Raw genomic sequence first — 18,137 nt, 5'->3', positions numbered from 1 at the left:
AATCAGCGAGCTACATTTGAGCGAACCATTACAAGCTGTATTTTTTGTTGTTCTTTTCATTCGCTCACTTGAAAGGCCATCAAAACTAAACACCCTATTCGCGGCATAAACATAACAGACGACACAACGACACCAGTTGATGTGAGTCAATTCAGCACTGCCGCCGAATAAGCATAAAAGCAACCTGCATATCCTTGAGATACATATGTATCCTGCGAGTGTTGGCAAGCTACTGCCACATTTGTCCTCATCCAGTTTAGCTCCCATTACCATAGAAAGTCCTAATAGGTCGCACTTGCATTGGCCCCGCTGAGTGCTCAGAACTGGAATGAAGATGTCACCGCTTTGCAAAATTGGTTATTACTACGTTCTGACACGGATCGCATGCCAGATACACAGATACGTATGACCGGCAGATCCGAGCACATACGCCCACATGCCTCTTCCTACGAGTGCTAGCTGGTAGGCGAGATCCAACGAGAAAACAAGCCACTTTTGCCAGCTGGCGGGCAAATGTGTTTATGTGCCTTTTGCGCCACAGAACTGTCATCAGGAGAACGACAAGGCAAATACCCCGAAACCAAATGTCTTGTTCTGGCTAATGTAGCTAGCTGGGGTGCTAGCAGACTTGAGTGCTTAGCTGCAGTTTAATACTGGCTGATTAATTGGGAAAGGTGTTCGGCATGTTGGAAGAGTTTAATACATATTCAAGGGCTGTACGCTGTAAGACGGGTAAAAACACTATTCAGAAGTTCTCTACTTGAATGTTTGCTTAAAAGAGACCGCGCAGGCAAGAAATCACCAATAGCAAGTGTGCCAAGCCAATCCAATAGCATGCATTCTTATTCGGCTCCTCGGTCGCCAGTTCCTGGGGCTTCGTGGGCGTTTCCAAAGGAGCCACGCGCACTGGCAGGGCATCTCTAGAGATCATCTCATCACAAAACGACAGCCTTGGCTGCAACAAATCGCCCTGCGAGTGCACTCTCGGCAGTCGTTGAATTGACGACTTTCCCACTCGCTGCTGATGCAACTGGTGATCGAAAGAATGTCTTCGGTGCACTACATTTGGGGTAAGTCTTACATTTTGATGGCGAGGAGAGTTCGCTGGTGCCAGCAGCTGGAAAGTTCTGGGCAATGGGACAATCATCGATACTACGACGCGCTTAAATGAGGAGCCACTTTGAATAGCTCGCATTAGCTCGTTCATCGAAGGGTTGGCGAGATAGACGCTATCTTTGCCCGCCGGTAATTGAAAAGTATTCTTAGCCAAATATGCATTGTACATGTATTCGTCCCCGTATGCACTGGTAATCATAGATTGTGGCTTACTGTCGTCATCTTTTCGCCTGGTGCTTTTTGCAAGCCCACGACAGCCTCTAATGATTTTATGTGAGATGTCTATTAAAAAGGTCATTTATGATTATTTTGGACTCACTGTTGCATCCACATTGTATAGGTTGGGTTATCCTAGAGAAACGCTCTAATGAGAGAAATTTGGTGAGTGTTCAGTGTTCCTGGCACGAGGCAATTGAGAAAAGTGTCTGACTTTTATCTCAAAACTATCTAGCTCAATGAACTTCTGACCCTGAGGTCTGAGGTGTTCTTAGTCATTATGCTCAGTTATTAGCCCATTTTATTTTGCCATATAGTTTAGCTTAAACTTTACTTCACAACCTTGTCCCTGTCCCAATTTGTTTCCAGTGCGATTCGTGTACGAGTATCGTTCTGCTGCTTTTTGGCCCCGAGGATGGCGGGATGAACTGAACTTTCTGCATTTTATAAGCAATACGGCGCACACAGGCATGACTGCCGGGCTGACGGATTAAGTGCCTCCGCCTCCCGGCTGCTGAGCACATTTCCGTTAAAAGTAAATTAGATTTTATTTGCTTTTAAGTGAGTTATTTACTTTCTTGCTTGTCGCCTTCCCGCTTTGCAACCGACAGCAGCACCTGCACATATACGTGGAGATATGTACATATATCCCGCTTCTTGCCAAACAGAGTCCATACTTCTAGCACATTCAGATTTTCCAAATGGTCTCAACATAAACTGCTATACCCGAACAGTTGGCAGAGATCATCGAGCTATGCAATTCATACAATTTTCTTTATTTTGCAGCAGGAAATCCGATTATGTGGCAATTGCCGATAGTGTGAAACAACAAAGTGCTCCTTGCAACTGCAACTTAGGATAAACATCCTCACTGAAGTCGGGTTTCGTTAGCAGCGGGCTGTTTTAATAAATTCAACAAGTTCGTTGTCGACGAAACCTGCATGCTGTGTGGAAAATCAACGCTCAAGGCCACCCAAAGATCCACGTTTCTGCAACCCAATTGTATACTGTTCACTTTGAAGGGATTATGAAATGGAGGACTTACCGGGCAAGTTAGCTTCATCGCTCTGATTCCGGTTGCCTTGAATCGTCGGAACACGGAAAATAACTACGTCAGCTTGGCTCCAAAGGATTTTTGTGTGCAACCAAGGGCGGCATCTGAAAATTGAAAATGGAAAATGAATAACTGTGAATAACTTGTTGTTACTATAAACTTAAAATGTTTAGATCATGCTTGTAAATCCAAACCAGTTTAATAAGGTTTAATATTGCCAATATACTATAAACCAAAAAATCGTTGGAGTTTCATAACTATTTATTTCATTTTTCTATATTTTTGCTTCCAACAGGTAAGTAAATAAGTTTACTTACCAAAAGGTAAGTAAAGTGTACATACATATGTATGCAAAATATTTCATCCATATTAGCAATACAATACAATAATACGTTACTTACATTTACTGAAAAAGAACTGCGATGACTACAGCAGAGACCAAAAGTATCCTGATTTCTTCCCAAGCCCGCCAAGTACGATACCCACCTATATCGAAATATATTCCAGTATCTTACAGGAGACGAAGTTATACATGATACACGAAGGCAACCCTACGAATGCAATCCCACCTATCGGAATCCACTGTTTGTATATGTTTGTATATGAAATCTACTTTATAGCTGTATCAAATGCTAATGAATACTTACATAGGTTCACGATTCGTAATTAAATAAATAAATAATCGTAGGCTGTTTTGTTCTCTATATATTATTGGTAATTTATTAAATTTCATTTACATTAGTTGGAGACCGAACGATTGTGTAAATATTCATAGGCTTATAGGGTTTAGGTTTCGTCTTCAATGACGTGGGGATCATTTTATTGGCTGACAGTCGATTATAAAACAAAAAGGCCATCGTAAAATCTATTTTAAAAGTTTAAGTTATTGATACATTTGTTTTTGCCGACTTAAATGTTTAAGGTAGCTGTTAACAATGCTCTTTCTTGCTCGCTATTATTCTATTTGAATCGTCTGGCTATTTGCACTAAATTTTGATCAAGTTTTGAACAAAGATTTACGTATAAGTAAGTGTGTATGTATTTTATGTATTAAGCCACGCATATACTGAATTCCTGGTACATACGGATTTCTTTTAAAACTAAACGAGCAATTTTGGATGCCTGCAATTGATTTCTACGTTCTTGCAAGTATTGTGTTTTCGTGTTTGAAAGAATATTTCTTAAACTGCAAATAGAATTTTTAATTCGCAGACTAGACTGTTACTATTTTGGAATTTTATTGATTCGTTATCCAAGCGAATTTCTTGAAACGTGGACAAGCGAAGTTTAAGTGTAGGAAGTGTAAACCTAGTTTTTATTAAAGTTTGTTCTGTGTATTTAGATATTAAGTGTTTATTATATGCTTAAATCTTTTGGATATATGCACTAATCTTTTTCATGAACAAAGTTTTACGTATAAGTGTGTATTTCTATATATTAAGTTATGCATATATTGATTTCCTGGTAAATATCCTGGCTTCCTGGCTTGTTCGTAAACTAAAGAAAAGCCATCTTTGTTTGGATGTCCGCATTGCTAATTTCCTAAACCCTCTTTTCCATCAAAATTGCAAGTTTCGGTGGAATCAAAAAAAAAATATTTGATGTTTTGTAAAAAAAAGGTGTTTTTGGCTCGAAAATGTAAATTTACTATAATTATACTGTTTATTTCTTTGGTAGTTTAATATTCGTTTCGTAAACTTAGTGAAATATGCGTAAGCAATGCCTAGTGGGTTAGCCCAAATTATGATTATGGTCTTCTTTATAACGCGTTTAGCCCAGAAAGTCAATAATATATGGTTCTTGATCTCAGGAGCACGTAAAACAGATTCAATCTTGGCATCCTGCTGCATCTGAAATATGTTTAGCATGTTGTGTCTCAGATAATTGATTGCTTACAGTTCTTGAACTCCCGAAACATCAAATGTCCTAACTATTCATACAATTGCAAGTGGTAATAAAATCTGCTTCGGATTGCTGCCTTTAGTTCGTACATATGTATGCAGCTGAATTAGAGATTCTTCATGCTATATGGTAGTTGGTATATGGGTTTGGTCTAGAACATCATACGTAGTAGTAGGGACTCGATGCGGCTTCTTATCACTGGTTTTGCGGGATATATGTATAGTAAAACCCGGCATGTTCTATAAGCATCTAAGTGTGTTTTTGAGGACTGCTTTTTGTTTGGAAGATGTAGAAATACTTTCCAAGTGTTTTGCAATTTGAGCAAACTTTTGTTTTGTATACTTATTCATGTAAGTCCAACTTGCAAGTACAATATCCATTTCAAACTGCGATATTTACTATGTCTATGTCTATTTCTATTTATTCCCAAGCTGGTTTCAATTATATTATGAAATAATGTGAATGCGAACCGATAGGCAAACCAACTTAGTAGGTGAATAGTTAAAGCCATTCCATAACAAGAGTTGAGCACTCGACTAGCATACTATTGTAAATGTCTGATCTTCTTCCAACTAAGTTTAATTAAAAAATTCTCATAGTTATCATTGTGTGTTCTTAGATTGGTATTCTAATACGTGTTGAACGTTTATTAGCTGCTTCTTGAATATACCGATTTGACGACTAGCCTACGTGTTATAGGGTTTCATTTAATGTATCTTATCGCAATAGAAATTAGTTGACTGAAGTTGGTATTGTGTATGCTGCATCGAGAGCCTATTGTTTTGTTTTGCAATTAAAAATGATATTTGAGGAGTCCCAATGTTATACCCACCTTTCCATACGTATTAATCTAGTTTGTAAAATTTCTTACTTGAAAATCTAATGTAGACAAGCATGGTGCATGCCATTTAAAAATTTTTGTTTTCCTATATAGTCATTGATTATTATCTGCTGCTGCTTATCATAGAATATTTAAGAATGAATAAAATGCAGCTATGCTGGAAGTACTAGTAAAATTTAGTATCACAGTATTTTATATAAGATCAACTTTGGTTTATCCATCATACGCGGTATTTTCCAAATATTACTTAAGTCAATTATATCGTCATATTATTATTTAATCAAGTAATGGAGAAAAACTCGCAAGTTTTTTTTTTCTTTTACTCAAATACTATGCCAATATATTTTTTAGCATGCGCAGGAAAAAAAAAGGTGTACTTGTATCACTTAGAACTTAAAGGAAATCTATAACTAAATTTTTACTATCGACGTAATTTGAAGAATACCACTATTGAAAATTATAAATAATGTCCTCTCCACATAGATTATAATTTCACATTTAAAAAGCCTTGATGGTTTTCGTATTATCAAATTTCCCATAAGCTTCAAAATTCAATTGCCTACTTCGTGCCGCGCTGAAAATGTTAACAATTAACCATTTTTCATTTTTAAAACATAATCAGCCCATCAGGTTCACTCGGTAGTGAAGGATACAAGTTGCGAAGCAATCATGTAAATTAAATTACTACTAAGAGTAGCATTAAATGGACTGTGGGAAAGTCAAAGAAAATTAAACTTCGAAGTAGTTTGTTAATTATAAACGGCATTGGACGAAAAAGGCGGTTGAATTTTAGTACTTAAAGAAATTTAAGGCCTTAAATGAAAAATTATATCTCAAGAAGTCGGTACTCAAACATTTCCGAGGTCGTGAGTATTTTCATGATTAAGACGATTCGGACAAACTGCAACTGCAACAAAATACGCTGTGCTGCTCTAATGTCTTGCAGTCTTTTTCATTTTCGTGTTCTATGCAACTTCGACGTAATATTTATTTCACATAACTGAATGGTTGGAGACTATGGCTTTATTAGAATACCACATTTGACTAGATCATTCATATTAGCATTTTCAAGTACACATTAAAAGAGGTGCCAAATCGCCTTGTTTTGAATTGGAATACGTCATTTGACGATGGAAGAGTAGTTATTGATTTTACCATTAACAATTGCCATTTCAAATTGAACGAACAACCGGAAGAACTTAGGGCGGAAGTTAGTTTAATAGAAGGTATAATGATGTCCAAGTAACGACAACTAATATAGTATGTCTTTCTACATTATACGAAATAGCGATACAAGCTTCATGATAAGACTAGGTAGTTCAAATGCCTTTATCAGCATGCTACAAAATTGGTAACTAATATACATATATATATATATATATATCTTCTTATCTGCTTTCGCTTGCTTGTGATTTGTATCAACTAATATGCAAAGAAATCTACGTAATTTAATTGATAACAGGTTCTTATATAGATATAAAGTTTTTCAACCAAGAACACAGTTTTATTCATTGAAAATCGATTAAAGCTTAGGTTTATATCTGATCTGAAGAAAAGTACGTGAAATTAACGCAGATTCACCTAAAATGTTCTTATGCTTATATTAAGCGTGACTTTATTATTATTATAATTATTATGTCGTTGCAAATAACATTACTTAACAAAATACATTGCTTAATCGATAAGAGAACGAATTCTAGCTTTCTGTTTGCATTATTGTTATTCATTGAGTTTACTTGTTGGTTTTTGGTTTTATATATATCTTTTAACTGTTTCGTAACATTGTTTATTACCATAATTACCATATAAAATACGGAAAACGAAAGACACAACTCACTTGAAAGTTTCGACAGTGTGGTTGCGACGACATCGCAACGCATCGCATTCATTTAAATAACAAAACAAATCACAAACTTAGATGAGAAAGAAATTGCTTTAGCCAATTTGAAAATGAATTGATTCAAAAAAAAACGCCATAATACTCCTTTACTCAGTTCCAGCATAAAAACTACATTCTTTTCTATAAATATTCTAGAGCTTTTCTTTATATTTCAAGCATAAGCATCTTCGTGCTTGCTATTGCAATGGGTACGCAAGGTTGGCAGGTTGTCAATCATATGAAGTGGTATATCATAGCGATGTGTTTGCACCCAATATAGTTTGCATTCTATATCAGAATTTGTCATAAAATCTATGTCGTCTAATTCTATTAATTGCTTGCCGTTGTCTGTGTTGTCTTTTTTTAAATTATATAATAGTGCTGAGTGCAGTCATTCGGCAAGACCGAACTCGTCTTGTTCAATGGGTTTCTTCAGCCAGCTTCCAAGGTCTTCTCGCTTGAATGCAGAGAACAATTCTAGCTTTGCGATCTACAAGAAACGATGTGGCAAACAATTTGATGCATATCCTCAAACGATCCAGCATATAAACACTCACCTGATAGTCCTTAACGTTAGCTTTGGTTTGCCCATAGTCTGTGGTTACTTTGCGGACTGAAATACCGGGCAAGTTTGCCATTAGAAATCCATACTTAACGAAAAACGCTTGCTTTGTGATGCGAGACACCTGGCCGCCAATGGTTCGACCAGTTAACGAGTTCACAACCTCCAACTCGGTGTCCCCAATGGTCCAATTGATCCCGAAGTTGGGAGCCTTGGCCTGATTCCTCGGCTCGGCCGAAGTGACTAGTGCCAGGCGCGGCTTGTTTAGATGATACGGCGGTGGCAGGCCTTGAATGGACTTCTCGATGCGGCCGCAAACTGCGCGATACATGTGCTCCGGATGCAACAGGCTGCCCAGCACAATCGAATGCAGGTACACCGGTTCAATTATGGAAGACAATAGGGAGCCTTGTATGCCCAAGATGTTCCAACGGGCAATTTTATCCGAGCACGACATTGTTAGCAGGCGTTGGCCCTGCACGGAATTCATAAATGTAGTAATGTTAATGGTTTCCCACGATCTAATAGCAACCGCCCAATCGGGTTACCTGCAATACGCCATCCCACGTCTGGATACCATCACTGCTTTTCACTGGAATCGTCCCCTCACCGGACTCGATTTTGGTGCGCAGCTGGCCACGAGCCTTTCTGTTGATTGATGATTATTTCATGTATGATTCGTTGTCGGCATTATAAAATGTGAGTATGGAAAATATAATTATTAGCTTGTTCAAAAACTACGTTTAAAACATGCCAAGTAATACTGGAAGCAAAACATGGTATCAATTACTTTATTATGTGGTAGGGAATGGCGGGCGGCAAGACTTATCATTAAGATTCATTTTTCACATATTCTTCAAAGTAATCCCTCAGACCGGCACATATAAAATCTGATTCAAATGGTAGGTACTTGGTATGCTTAACCTATTTCGACCTGCCATTTCAAACGATTGAGGAAACCAAGAAAGGAATCTTCGGAGCGCCGAAGTTTGTAGACGGACATGTCCATATAGACTCTGCAATACAAATACGCATTTAACAAAATTGTGGAAGTGGAAGCCCATGATTTGTATATCCTTGTCATCTTAAGCACTTGAATGAGTCATTACAGACCCGTACATACAGACAACGGATGGCGAATAACAAGCCGGGGACAAATACATTTCTAAACATACTCAACACAAGGAGTAAAAGCTTTAAAATACCTGATTTCTTGTATACATTCATGCTCGTGTTCAAATTGATAGTTCTGATATTTAATATGAACAATTTCGTACATTATGTTGCCACAAATCGAAATGAAAGTGTGCGATATAGTGCTTTAACAATGTTTTCTTCTTTTGGCATATGCTTGAATTCAAGATTTTAAAAGATTTTTCTAATGAACAAATGTCGCAATTTCATTGACAGTAACTTGTGGCACTTTTAAGCACGGAATCGTACATATACAAATATATATTTTTTTATGCAAATACATATTTTTTTGCAATCTCAACGTGTTTCCCGCATGGAAATGTCGTTTCTTATTGCGTACAAATTTAAATCATTATAATTCTACTTGAATAATACAATTTAAATGTGTAAATAGGTAGAGAAAGTATTCATCATATAAAATTATCGAGTATTTATAGAATGCAGTTTGTACCAACCTATTTGGATGTTTGTCAACACCAGTGTCGTTTTCGTGAGGACTAAATATCCGTGCATCCCCACAAGGTGCTGTATTTATATACAAATGGAAATGTACCCCGGATTTTAGTTTATAAGGGTATTGCCCATCAGTATTCCTCACGAAAATCGACTGATATGCTGTGGCTAAATTTAGGAGAAAATTGAATAAGAGTAATCAAATATAAATTAAAGTAAAACGAAGTAGTTTTATGTTTAAATCTCATTCTTTTCACCAATACGCAGGGGTATACATGAAAAGAAGTCCAACAAAACAATGCGGAACATGTTTTAGTAAGAAAGTTAAGCTGGGAAAGCAAAAAGCAAAAGCAAGACCAATCGCAAAATACTACGCAACTTATACCCATTTTTTGATTTTGTTTTGAGCCAAAGGCAAATACCTTTACCTACAAGGCCCACTCTTATTTGCAAGTCAAAAGAACTATCATTAATTGTGTTTCCGATAGGTGAGTTTTGACTTAAGAATACTAAATGTGTTCACTGGGCCCAAATCATGCCACAGGCATTAAATTGAATTAAAAAGAAACAATGTTACTTTAGAACCTTTCCCTTCGCTACTCAATTATTGTTTTGTTGCAATATAGAAAATAATTCAATGAAATAGTACAACTGAAATTTTAGTAACTAAGTAATTAAGGTAAATGCCATTCAAAATAAAGGATATTCGATACTTTTAATGTTTGTGCTTAGATTTGATAAATAATGTTTACAAATTGTTTATTTTTGAGATGGTTTGCCCTTAAAATTTAATTTTTTATAAACACCTAAAACGATCCAACGGGGAAAACATAAATGAGCTTAAAGTGCTTGTTTATAATGTGTAAAAGAAAACAAAAATATATGTTTGCTCGTATATGCTCAATGAGCACAAATCGGAACTTTAGCAATTCTTGCTGGTAAAGCGTACATTTTCGATATCAACATTTAACAACTAGATTATGCATTATTCTTAGATCTAACTTCTACGGTATTATTAGTATACGTAAACTGAACTTAACATATGCATCATACCCTGATTGCATTGAAGGTCCAGCTGTGCATATAAATATTTGAGAAGACAACGCCTGGAGACTATTTCAGCATGGGAATCGTTTAGGACAGCTCCGTTCACACTCATATGCTCACCGCTGACACACTTGGTGCCCGTCGAAACTGAAATAACCTGGTCAAGGATGGGTTTGGTATTATAATTGGTTTCGCAATGCTTAGCTGGCTGCGTACTCACTTTGGCTTCACAAAAATTCATGTTTTCAGTCATTACAATGCCCGCTAATACCTTTCGACGCGAGTAAGCCTCCTGACCCTTGATTACTTCCATGAACTTTTCCAAGACCAATCGACCAATCGTATCCGCGTGTATCTGAGGCAACTCCATCGATGACGACTTGTCGTCGATTGGCAGGGGCACGTTCTTCTGTGGCACCACCATTGGACTGTAGGAAATATCGCATAACGAAGCAAGTGCCGCCTTAGCTGCCGCATTTTTCGCCGTCTTTTTGGAAGGACCTTGAGGAAAATTGAGTTGCACATTAGCATACATTGTATGTGGCTGGGTGGGTTGACGTTAACAACGAGTTAATCCAATACATACCTGTTCCATCGAACCTCTTATCGTTGATTGTGACGGTCATTTTGAAGCGACAATTGTTCTGGGCGCCGTCAATGTTAATGCATTCGAAATTAACGTCATTAAATAATTCGTAGAGGAGCATGACAGGACCCTTTTCTGGAACCTTCTTCTGACCGTCAACAGTAATAGCACTTTTGCTGACATCTAGCAAAATAAAACAAAATTAGCTAAAGATATTTGACTGCTCATCCTGAAGCTATGCCTTAGTTTTCTAATCTTATTTCAGACGCAATAGTGGTCTCCAGCCATATCAGACAAACGCAAGGGGAAGCATAAACAAGAAACACGCAAGAACCTTTTAAAAACGTAGAGATCAACCAATGAAAGTCAAGTTAGGAAAGAAAATTAGGTAAGTGTACGACACTGCAGCACCGAATTGGTTGCCTGATTAAGCATAAAGTGCATTTAAGGGGTTAAGAAAGTAATGCTGAATAAGGCGCATTAATGAAAAAAAAAGAGAAAAAACAGGGGTCTCATCAAATAACACAAACGATACCGAAATCAACATTGCGAACCTTACGGCACTTTAAACATACATATTTGCTTAAAATCATCGATAACAATTGATTTTTTGACATGGCTAATACTATTGGATATTCGGCCAAAACATTGCTATGAGATGAATGGAGACATCTTTGATATGGCCACAAAACGCATAAGGTTCCAGAGTAAATCATATTAAATAATAAATTAAAATAATTAACAAAAGAGGATAAAAACACTAATACTTGCTCTGACTCATGCAAAACGTGGGTTGTTCAAGCGAGGTAGGGTTATCAGTCATCGAATGATCTCAACGATTTTTGAATTGGACAAATTTTCAATACCATTTTCAAGATGTTCATCGCTGGTAAAGTCCAAGTTGCCCGCCGGCTTCAGAGGCGACAGAACTGCTCCGTCCTTAAACTGTATGAAGCTGCGCAGTGCAGTTGCTGCTGCTTCGATGCGTGCAATTTTTTTACTACGGCCCTGGCCGTAGTATTTCTGGTCATCGACCTGTGAAATAGATTAGAGAACTTGAGATCGCAGGTTCCGTTCCTTCGATAATTTCTCAAAGCGACCTCCTCATGGTGCACCATGCATCATGATTCTGTTTCAGCTCATATCTCACCTCCACGGATATCGTGAATAGAGGTGCGTGTACCGGACCAGTCTGTGACTCCAATTTGTAAATCAGTCCATGTCTTAGCTCATTCAGCATGCCCACCGTGTTCTTCGGCTGCGGAATGCGCTCCTTGCACATTTTCTTTTTTGGATCTAGTGAAACGAAACGGCGTTGGGGATCAGGGGACATGGCACAATGGGCACATCCTAGTGCTTGGAGATGGACTTACCAGAGTATTTTGGCATCTCATAGCCCCGTTTTTGTGGCAATTTTTGGTTATAGCCATTCATGTTGATATCAGATGGTGCACTCACCGGCTAATGGATACGTATGCATTAATAGTGAAATTAAGAGTATTTAGGCATTTACTTTTAACACTGTACAGTACAACGAAAAGCATTCAAACTTCATTTCAAGGACCCGTTTTGTGTGTAGGCATGTAGTGACTCGCGTCTTCTTGAGGACTTGCTATTTATGGCACCAATGCAAGTACCATTGACATTTAATATTACCTATATATGAAATATGGCCGGATTGAATTATGCACTTCTAGCAAAAACATGACTTAAAGACCAATCATGGTACATACATACATACACACAACGCTTTGTTTAATATTACGCACAACAACATCGATACCATATAGACAGTTATAGCAAGACGTTTGTAATACAATAGCACAAGAATACAACGACTTTCTCACATATTTTACTCGGTTAATATGTTCGGTGTTATATTTTTGGTAGTTTTTTGTGGGCTTACGGCTAAAAGGCATACAAATATTTTACTACATATTGTATCTCTCCCAGAGTGCGAGTTTGTTTCGTTTCGGTACGGTTTGAACACAGAGTTCGGTCGGACTAAATCTACTTACATTGCCAGGCAATGATGGGAACGTAAATCGGCGCTTAACAAAAAATCGTGACCTTTTTCCTGCATAACTAGAGGCGGCATAAAACTGTTGTCGTTGGTAACCAAATGAGGATCTAGCTATTCGCATTGCATGGTGGCATGATTTGTAGCACGCACGCCCTGGTTTGTAGGACACTGGATACATTATTGGTCCACCTATTTCACTGCTATTTCTGTTGCAAGAAAACTGAGCAGCGAGCAGCGAGCAACGATATGACATTCAAGACCGTCTACAACCCAGCGACTGATAAATTTCGAGTTTCCCGGCTAAGCACTGACATTTATCTGACAACGACAAAAGCCAACTGCAGCTAATTTTGTAGAAGGAACTGCAATTATGAAAAAAATTTAAAAAATGTACATACATGTGTAAAAACACATGTTTGTAAGTGTGCAGATAATTTGCGCGACTAGCTGCGATCTCGAGGAGCTCGATATTTATATACCCTTTTAAAGGGAAGGCACATGTGCCAGTCCGTTTCAGTGCACGGCATTCGGGGACACTTCAAAGGGCTGGGCTGAAAAGGTATCTGATAGGATACTGGGGAATTCGTTTGATTTATCCATAACCCGTTCCCGTACTGGCCTAAAAAAAAAAAAAAAAACAAAACACCTAATATGCAGTGAAAGCCATCTTTTATGAGTCGAGCATGGAATTAATTTTGAAAACGACTCTTAAGGGGGACCCCGTTCTAATCGAAGGACATCAACCTTGCTTTAATGGCAGGTGTCACTTGTTTTGAAATTGAACAGAAAGCACGGTGCATGTCGAAAATTGAGATGCTTTGGCGCTGATAAAACTTTCGCAGACGGCCAGAAGGCAGATTTCGTCGAATTAATGAAGTCAAAATGTCAGAAAGACATTACCAACCCCACAGCATGAACGAAATTACATTAAAATTTGGATGCCGGTGGAGCGGTTATTGCTGCAGCAGCTGCAGCACAAACTCAGAGATGCATGAGTTGCATTGGCGTATCAAAATCTGCAGTAATCAACAGCAACATTTTAAAATAAATATCTTGCGAAAATGTGTGCGTGTACATATACTAAGACTCCGGGACATACGATACACATATGCGAGATCACTCAGTTCGAAGAAATTATATTTATGGTCAAAGTTTGGAGCAATTGGCGCCTGCAGTCTCGTAGTTTATTTATGTGCGCATAGGTGGCTAAAAGGACAGCTCTCCGAGCTGCACGGCAAGTACGGAAAGTACCTCTACAATTTCTTTATAATTTCAATAGCCAGATATATTGTCTGCCCAAAGTGGGAAACAATAAATGCGAAATGCCCAAAGTGTGTTGTGAACAAAGCTCGAAATAAACAAGTGAAACAATCGGAAGCTCGTTAGGCTCGAGAAATATCCTCTGTCGCTGTTCTGACCATTTCGAATTCATTACAACATATTTATATAACACAGCACCTGTGTGTTGAGTGTCATTTGTCGGACAAGTGATGGCGAAAATTGTAAATGTCTAGTATAATAGGACCGGACCGGCCAGCTTCAAGTACTAATGAACATCAAGTACAACATCAAGCATAATTCGTTCTTAAATTATGATCAGTTCTATCACTTTAAATAAACACATCGAAAAAGAATAATAAGAAATTCCTTTGGGAACTTAGGTGGTGTTGTGATTCATAGCAAAAGAAATGTTGAAAATACAGAGGATCTATATGAGAGCAGGGTATAAAATTACCTACCATTTAATCATAAGATATTTGCTATTTAAAAACGAGTTACAAAAATGGAAAACGGAACAAGAAAATGCAGCAGAATATAATGTAATTGTCCTAAAACTGTGATTCATGCCATATGAAGTATAATATTTGCACATAACTATATAATATTTGCATAACTACGCCTAGTATCATGCTTTATTGTCTAATAGTAATAATAATAATACATTTACATTTATGCATAGAAGTCTACGGCAAGATCAATCTGAACCATATCGCTTTCAGCCAATATGCAGTCTTATTACCGTGAAAGACCCAGAATACCCCCAGATCTCTTTGCCTTCCTTGTGACCAAAGGCTTCTGGATGAAGCCTCTTACTTTGCTTCACTGCTCTAAAATGTCTGCCTATAGTAGAGCTCTTAAGACTAAAGTCCTAAAATGGGCCGATTCAAACTAAATGTACAATATGCAGTTTTGCGTAAACTTAACATGCAAGCTGTGTTGGAGAATTCGTACATGTACATATACATACATAACTATCACATAAGCAAGTTATAAAGAAATCTAATTTTTAATGACGATTTTCGTCTACTTACGTGCTGGGGAGAATTGTTATTTGCGCTCTTTAACATGACTCTGGAATCGAATTTCATGTACTTTATATATCTTGGTGAAATCTGTTGTGCTATTGTAATGGTGATTTACGATTTACAGGAGTATGATGATGAACTAAAAATATTCAGAAAAGTAACATCAAACCGATACGAACTGAAGCAAAAGCTTATTTTTAACAACATAAAATTCAATGCTAATAATTAGTCCATTAATCAAATCAAGGCTACGAATCTAGTCCCACCTGAGCGTATGTAAGTCTAACAAGAATTTCTCCCGTCGTTCCGATTGGATTCTGTTTCATGATCGTGTCCATGTAGAATGCAATTCGTAGGGCTTAGGCATACAATGTAGTATTTATGTAAGTATATATCTATCTATCTATCTATCTACCTACCTATATATCTATCTATCTATTTATCTATATATCTATCTATTTATCTATCTATCTATCAGTTTACGGTATGCAATAATCAAATCAGATCATTGATTGGTCGGGTTGGGACGGTAAGATATAAAGACATCGCATACAATCTCGACTCTTGAAACTAGAAAACAGCTCATATGCATGATTATAGGCATGCGTATATATGTATGTATATTCCACATGCATGCAACATTAAACATACGTACTTGTATGCCCAAGTTACACGATTCTATCGATTTTCGTACACCCACGCTCTCGTGAATTGGCCAATCGGACCCATGCCGTCGTAGCCATCGACTGGCTGGCCAAAAGTGTACTACACACAGTATACAACTTATGCAGGCACCTTACTATCTGCTCTGCTATGCACTAAACTCTGCGCCACATTAGGTAATTACACATGGTCAGATGTATCTCGTGTTCCTCCTGTACGAGCCGCGTATTCTGAATGAATCTGAATCTGAATCTGAACCTGGATCTCAATCTGTAGCTGTATATGTAATGTATCTGAGCCACTTTTCCGACTCGCTGCAAGAATGGATGCGAACTTATTGGCCTATAGCTTGTTGGCTTGTTTGTTTCGCTCAAGAAAGTGAAATGCAAAGTGAATGGGGAGGAGCGCGAGGGGCAGATGAACGCAATTCACTGCAATGCAGCAGTGAAGCCTTTCCCTTCTTCTTTCCTTGGCGTTCCTCGCCCCTCCCACCCATTCGCAAGCCCTCTCTTCGCCACTCGCTCCGCTATCTCCTCCTCCTCTTTCGTTCTCTTCCGCTTTGATGTTGGTCGGAATCGGAATGTTACGTCGCATGTGCTTTTGCATGTGTGTCCCTGTGTTTGTGTTTTGGTTTTTTGTTTTTTTTTTTTTTTTTGTTTTTGCAATGTAGCTACGTAACACCCCTTATCCACAACCCACTATCCACTATCCACTTTGCTCCACCTATTATGCCGTTTTGCGGCACTTATCTGGGGGAATTGCTCCTATTTCGGGACAGAATACCTATAAAATCTATTGACTTTCGTCGCTTGCCTTTTATTTGCATGATTGCGATACGCCATATACAACGACACATACACACACACACACGGCTGCAGGTGTGTGCATATGTATATTGGGTTCTGTTCTTTTCTGGCTACTGCATACCTCTTGGCTCTAATTATTAATTTTTACTTCGCTGTATCGGCAGAGTGTCATTTGTTAACGGTTCTGCTCTCTTCGTTGGGCAACCGATTCTAGCCTCCTCGCTTCGCTGTTTCTTCGATCAGGATTGGATTTGTGTGGCTGCGACTGCAGTGGCGTGCAATTGCATATTTCACTTGGCGGCACTCGGGGAAAAAAAAAAGCACTCACGTTCACGCACGGACACACACACACACTGAAATGGCCGGACAAACAAATCAATTCTTGTTTGTTTTATCCTCGGTGTGGTGCTGCCTGTTTTCTCTGGTCGCGCATTTACTTTGATTTGGTTCCTCGATAAGGATTAAACATCCATCGCGTTTCATTTGTTAATATGCGCTGCATTACATTGCATTAGAAAAAATAACAATGACACCTCGTCGCTTTTTTGTTGCTCGGAATCTAGCGATGTGAGCAGTTTATCACAATATCCAATATCGATACTTACATCGTAATGTTACTGCTCGCATCAGTCTGCATAATATCGATATTTGGATATCTGCTAATAGTTGCTGTTAACAAAATTGTCCACCGTAGAAATGAGTAGTATAAGTTGTAATAATTGGTAGATTTGTTAGGCTACGTAACACCCCTTATCCACTACCCACTATACACTTTGCTCTACCTATTATGCCGGTTTGCGGCACTTATCAGGGGGAATTGCTCCTATTTCGGGATACAATACCTATAAAATCTATTGACTTTCGTCGCTTGCCTTTTATTTGCATGATTGCGATACGCGATATACAACAACACATACACACACACACGGCTGCAGATGTGTGCATATGTATATTGGGTTCCGTGCTCTTCTGGCTACTGCATACCTTTTTGCTCTAATTATTGATTTTTACTTCGCTGTATCGGCAGAGTGTCATTTGTCCACGGTTCTGCTCTCTTCGTTGGGCAACCGATTCTAGCCTCCTCGCTTCGCTGTTTCTTCGATCAGGATTGGATTTGTGTGCCTGCGACTGCAGTGGCGTGCAATTGCATATTTCACTTGGCGGCACTCGGGAGAAAAAAAAAAGCACTCACGTTCACGCACGGACACACACACACACTGAAATGGCCGGACAAACAAATCAATTCTTGTTTGTTTTATCCTCGGTGTGGTGCTGCCTGTTTTCTCTGGTCGCGCATTTACTTTGATTTGGTTCCTCGATAAGGATTAAACATCCATCGCGTTTCATTTGTTAATATGCGCTGCATTACATTGCATTAGAAAAAATAACAATGACACTCGTCGCTTTTTTATTGCTCGGAATCTAGCGATGTGAGCAGTTTATCACAATATCCAATATCGATACTTACATCGTAATGTTACTGCTCGCA

The 18,137-nt window shown here is 38.3% G+C and overlaps 2 protein-coding genes and 1 long non-coding RNA gene across 8 annotated transcripts in view; 1 reads left to right on the top strand and 2 right to left on the bottom strand.

Annotated features, from left to right (window-relative positions):
- The window catches only part of LOC120285388, a 24,440-nt gene extending 18,548 nt beyond the window's left edge, over window positions 1-5,892 (top strand). Inside the window, exon 2 of the long non-coding RNA XR_005544692.2 lies at window positions 2,119-5,892. This is a non-coding gene — a long non-coding RNA (uncharacterized LOC120285388). The remainder of the gene's footprint in view (window positions 1-2,118) is intronic.
- On the bottom strand, window positions 678-1,595 carry LOC6739928. Its single transcript, XM_002076781.4, has 2 exons — window positions 1,436-1,595; window positions 678-1,376 (listed from the first exon to the last, which is right to left on the bottom strand). Exons 1-2 carry the CDS (start codon window positions 1,447-1,449, stop codon window positions 773-775), a joined length of 618 nt encoding a protein of 205 aa, XP_002076817.1. The 5' UTR covers window positions 1,450-1,595; the 3' UTR covers window positions 678-772.
- LOC27209395 (double-stranded RNA-specific editase Adar) lies at window positions 3,079-18,137 on the bottom strand. 6 transcript variants are annotated; one of them, XM_039298050.2, is made up of 12 exons: window positions 17,633-18,137; window positions 15,186-15,318; window positions 12,224-12,311; window positions 12,001-12,146; window positions 11,717-11,885; window positions 10,851-11,033; window positions 10,485-10,765; window positions 10,271-10,421; window positions 9,220-9,385; window positions 8,119-8,218; window positions 7,566-8,045; window positions 3,079-7,498 (listed from the first exon to the last, which is right to left on the bottom strand). In XM_039298050.2, the coding sequence occupies exons 2-12, from the start codon at window positions 15,240-15,242 to the stop codon at window positions 7,400-7,402; spliced, it is 1,920 nt and encodes a 639-aa protein (XP_039153984.1). In that variant the 5' UTR covers window positions 15,243-15,318; window positions 17,633-18,137; the 3' UTR covers window positions 3,079-7,399. The 6 variants fall into 6 exon arrangements, with proteins under 6 accessions (XP_039153984.1, XP_016037714.2, XP_039153985.1 ...); XM_016184830.3 differs by lacking the exon at window positions 15,186-15,318 and having other exon boundaries at window positions 17,633-18,136; XM_039298051.2 differs by lacking the exons at window positions 15,186-15,318; window positions 17,633-18,137 and adding an exon at window positions 16,770-17,593.

Source organism: Drosophila simulans, chromosome X (assembly GCF_016746395.2).
Source record: "Drosophila simulans strain w501 chromosome X, Prin_Dsim_3.1, whole genome shotgun sequence".
NCBI classification, from domain to species: Eukaryota; Metazoa; Arthropoda; class Insecta; order Diptera; family Drosophilidae; genus Drosophila; species Drosophila simulans.
The sequence above is the reverse complement of the archived record's forward strand: the minus strand, read 5'-3'. Positions and strand labels throughout refer to the sequence as shown.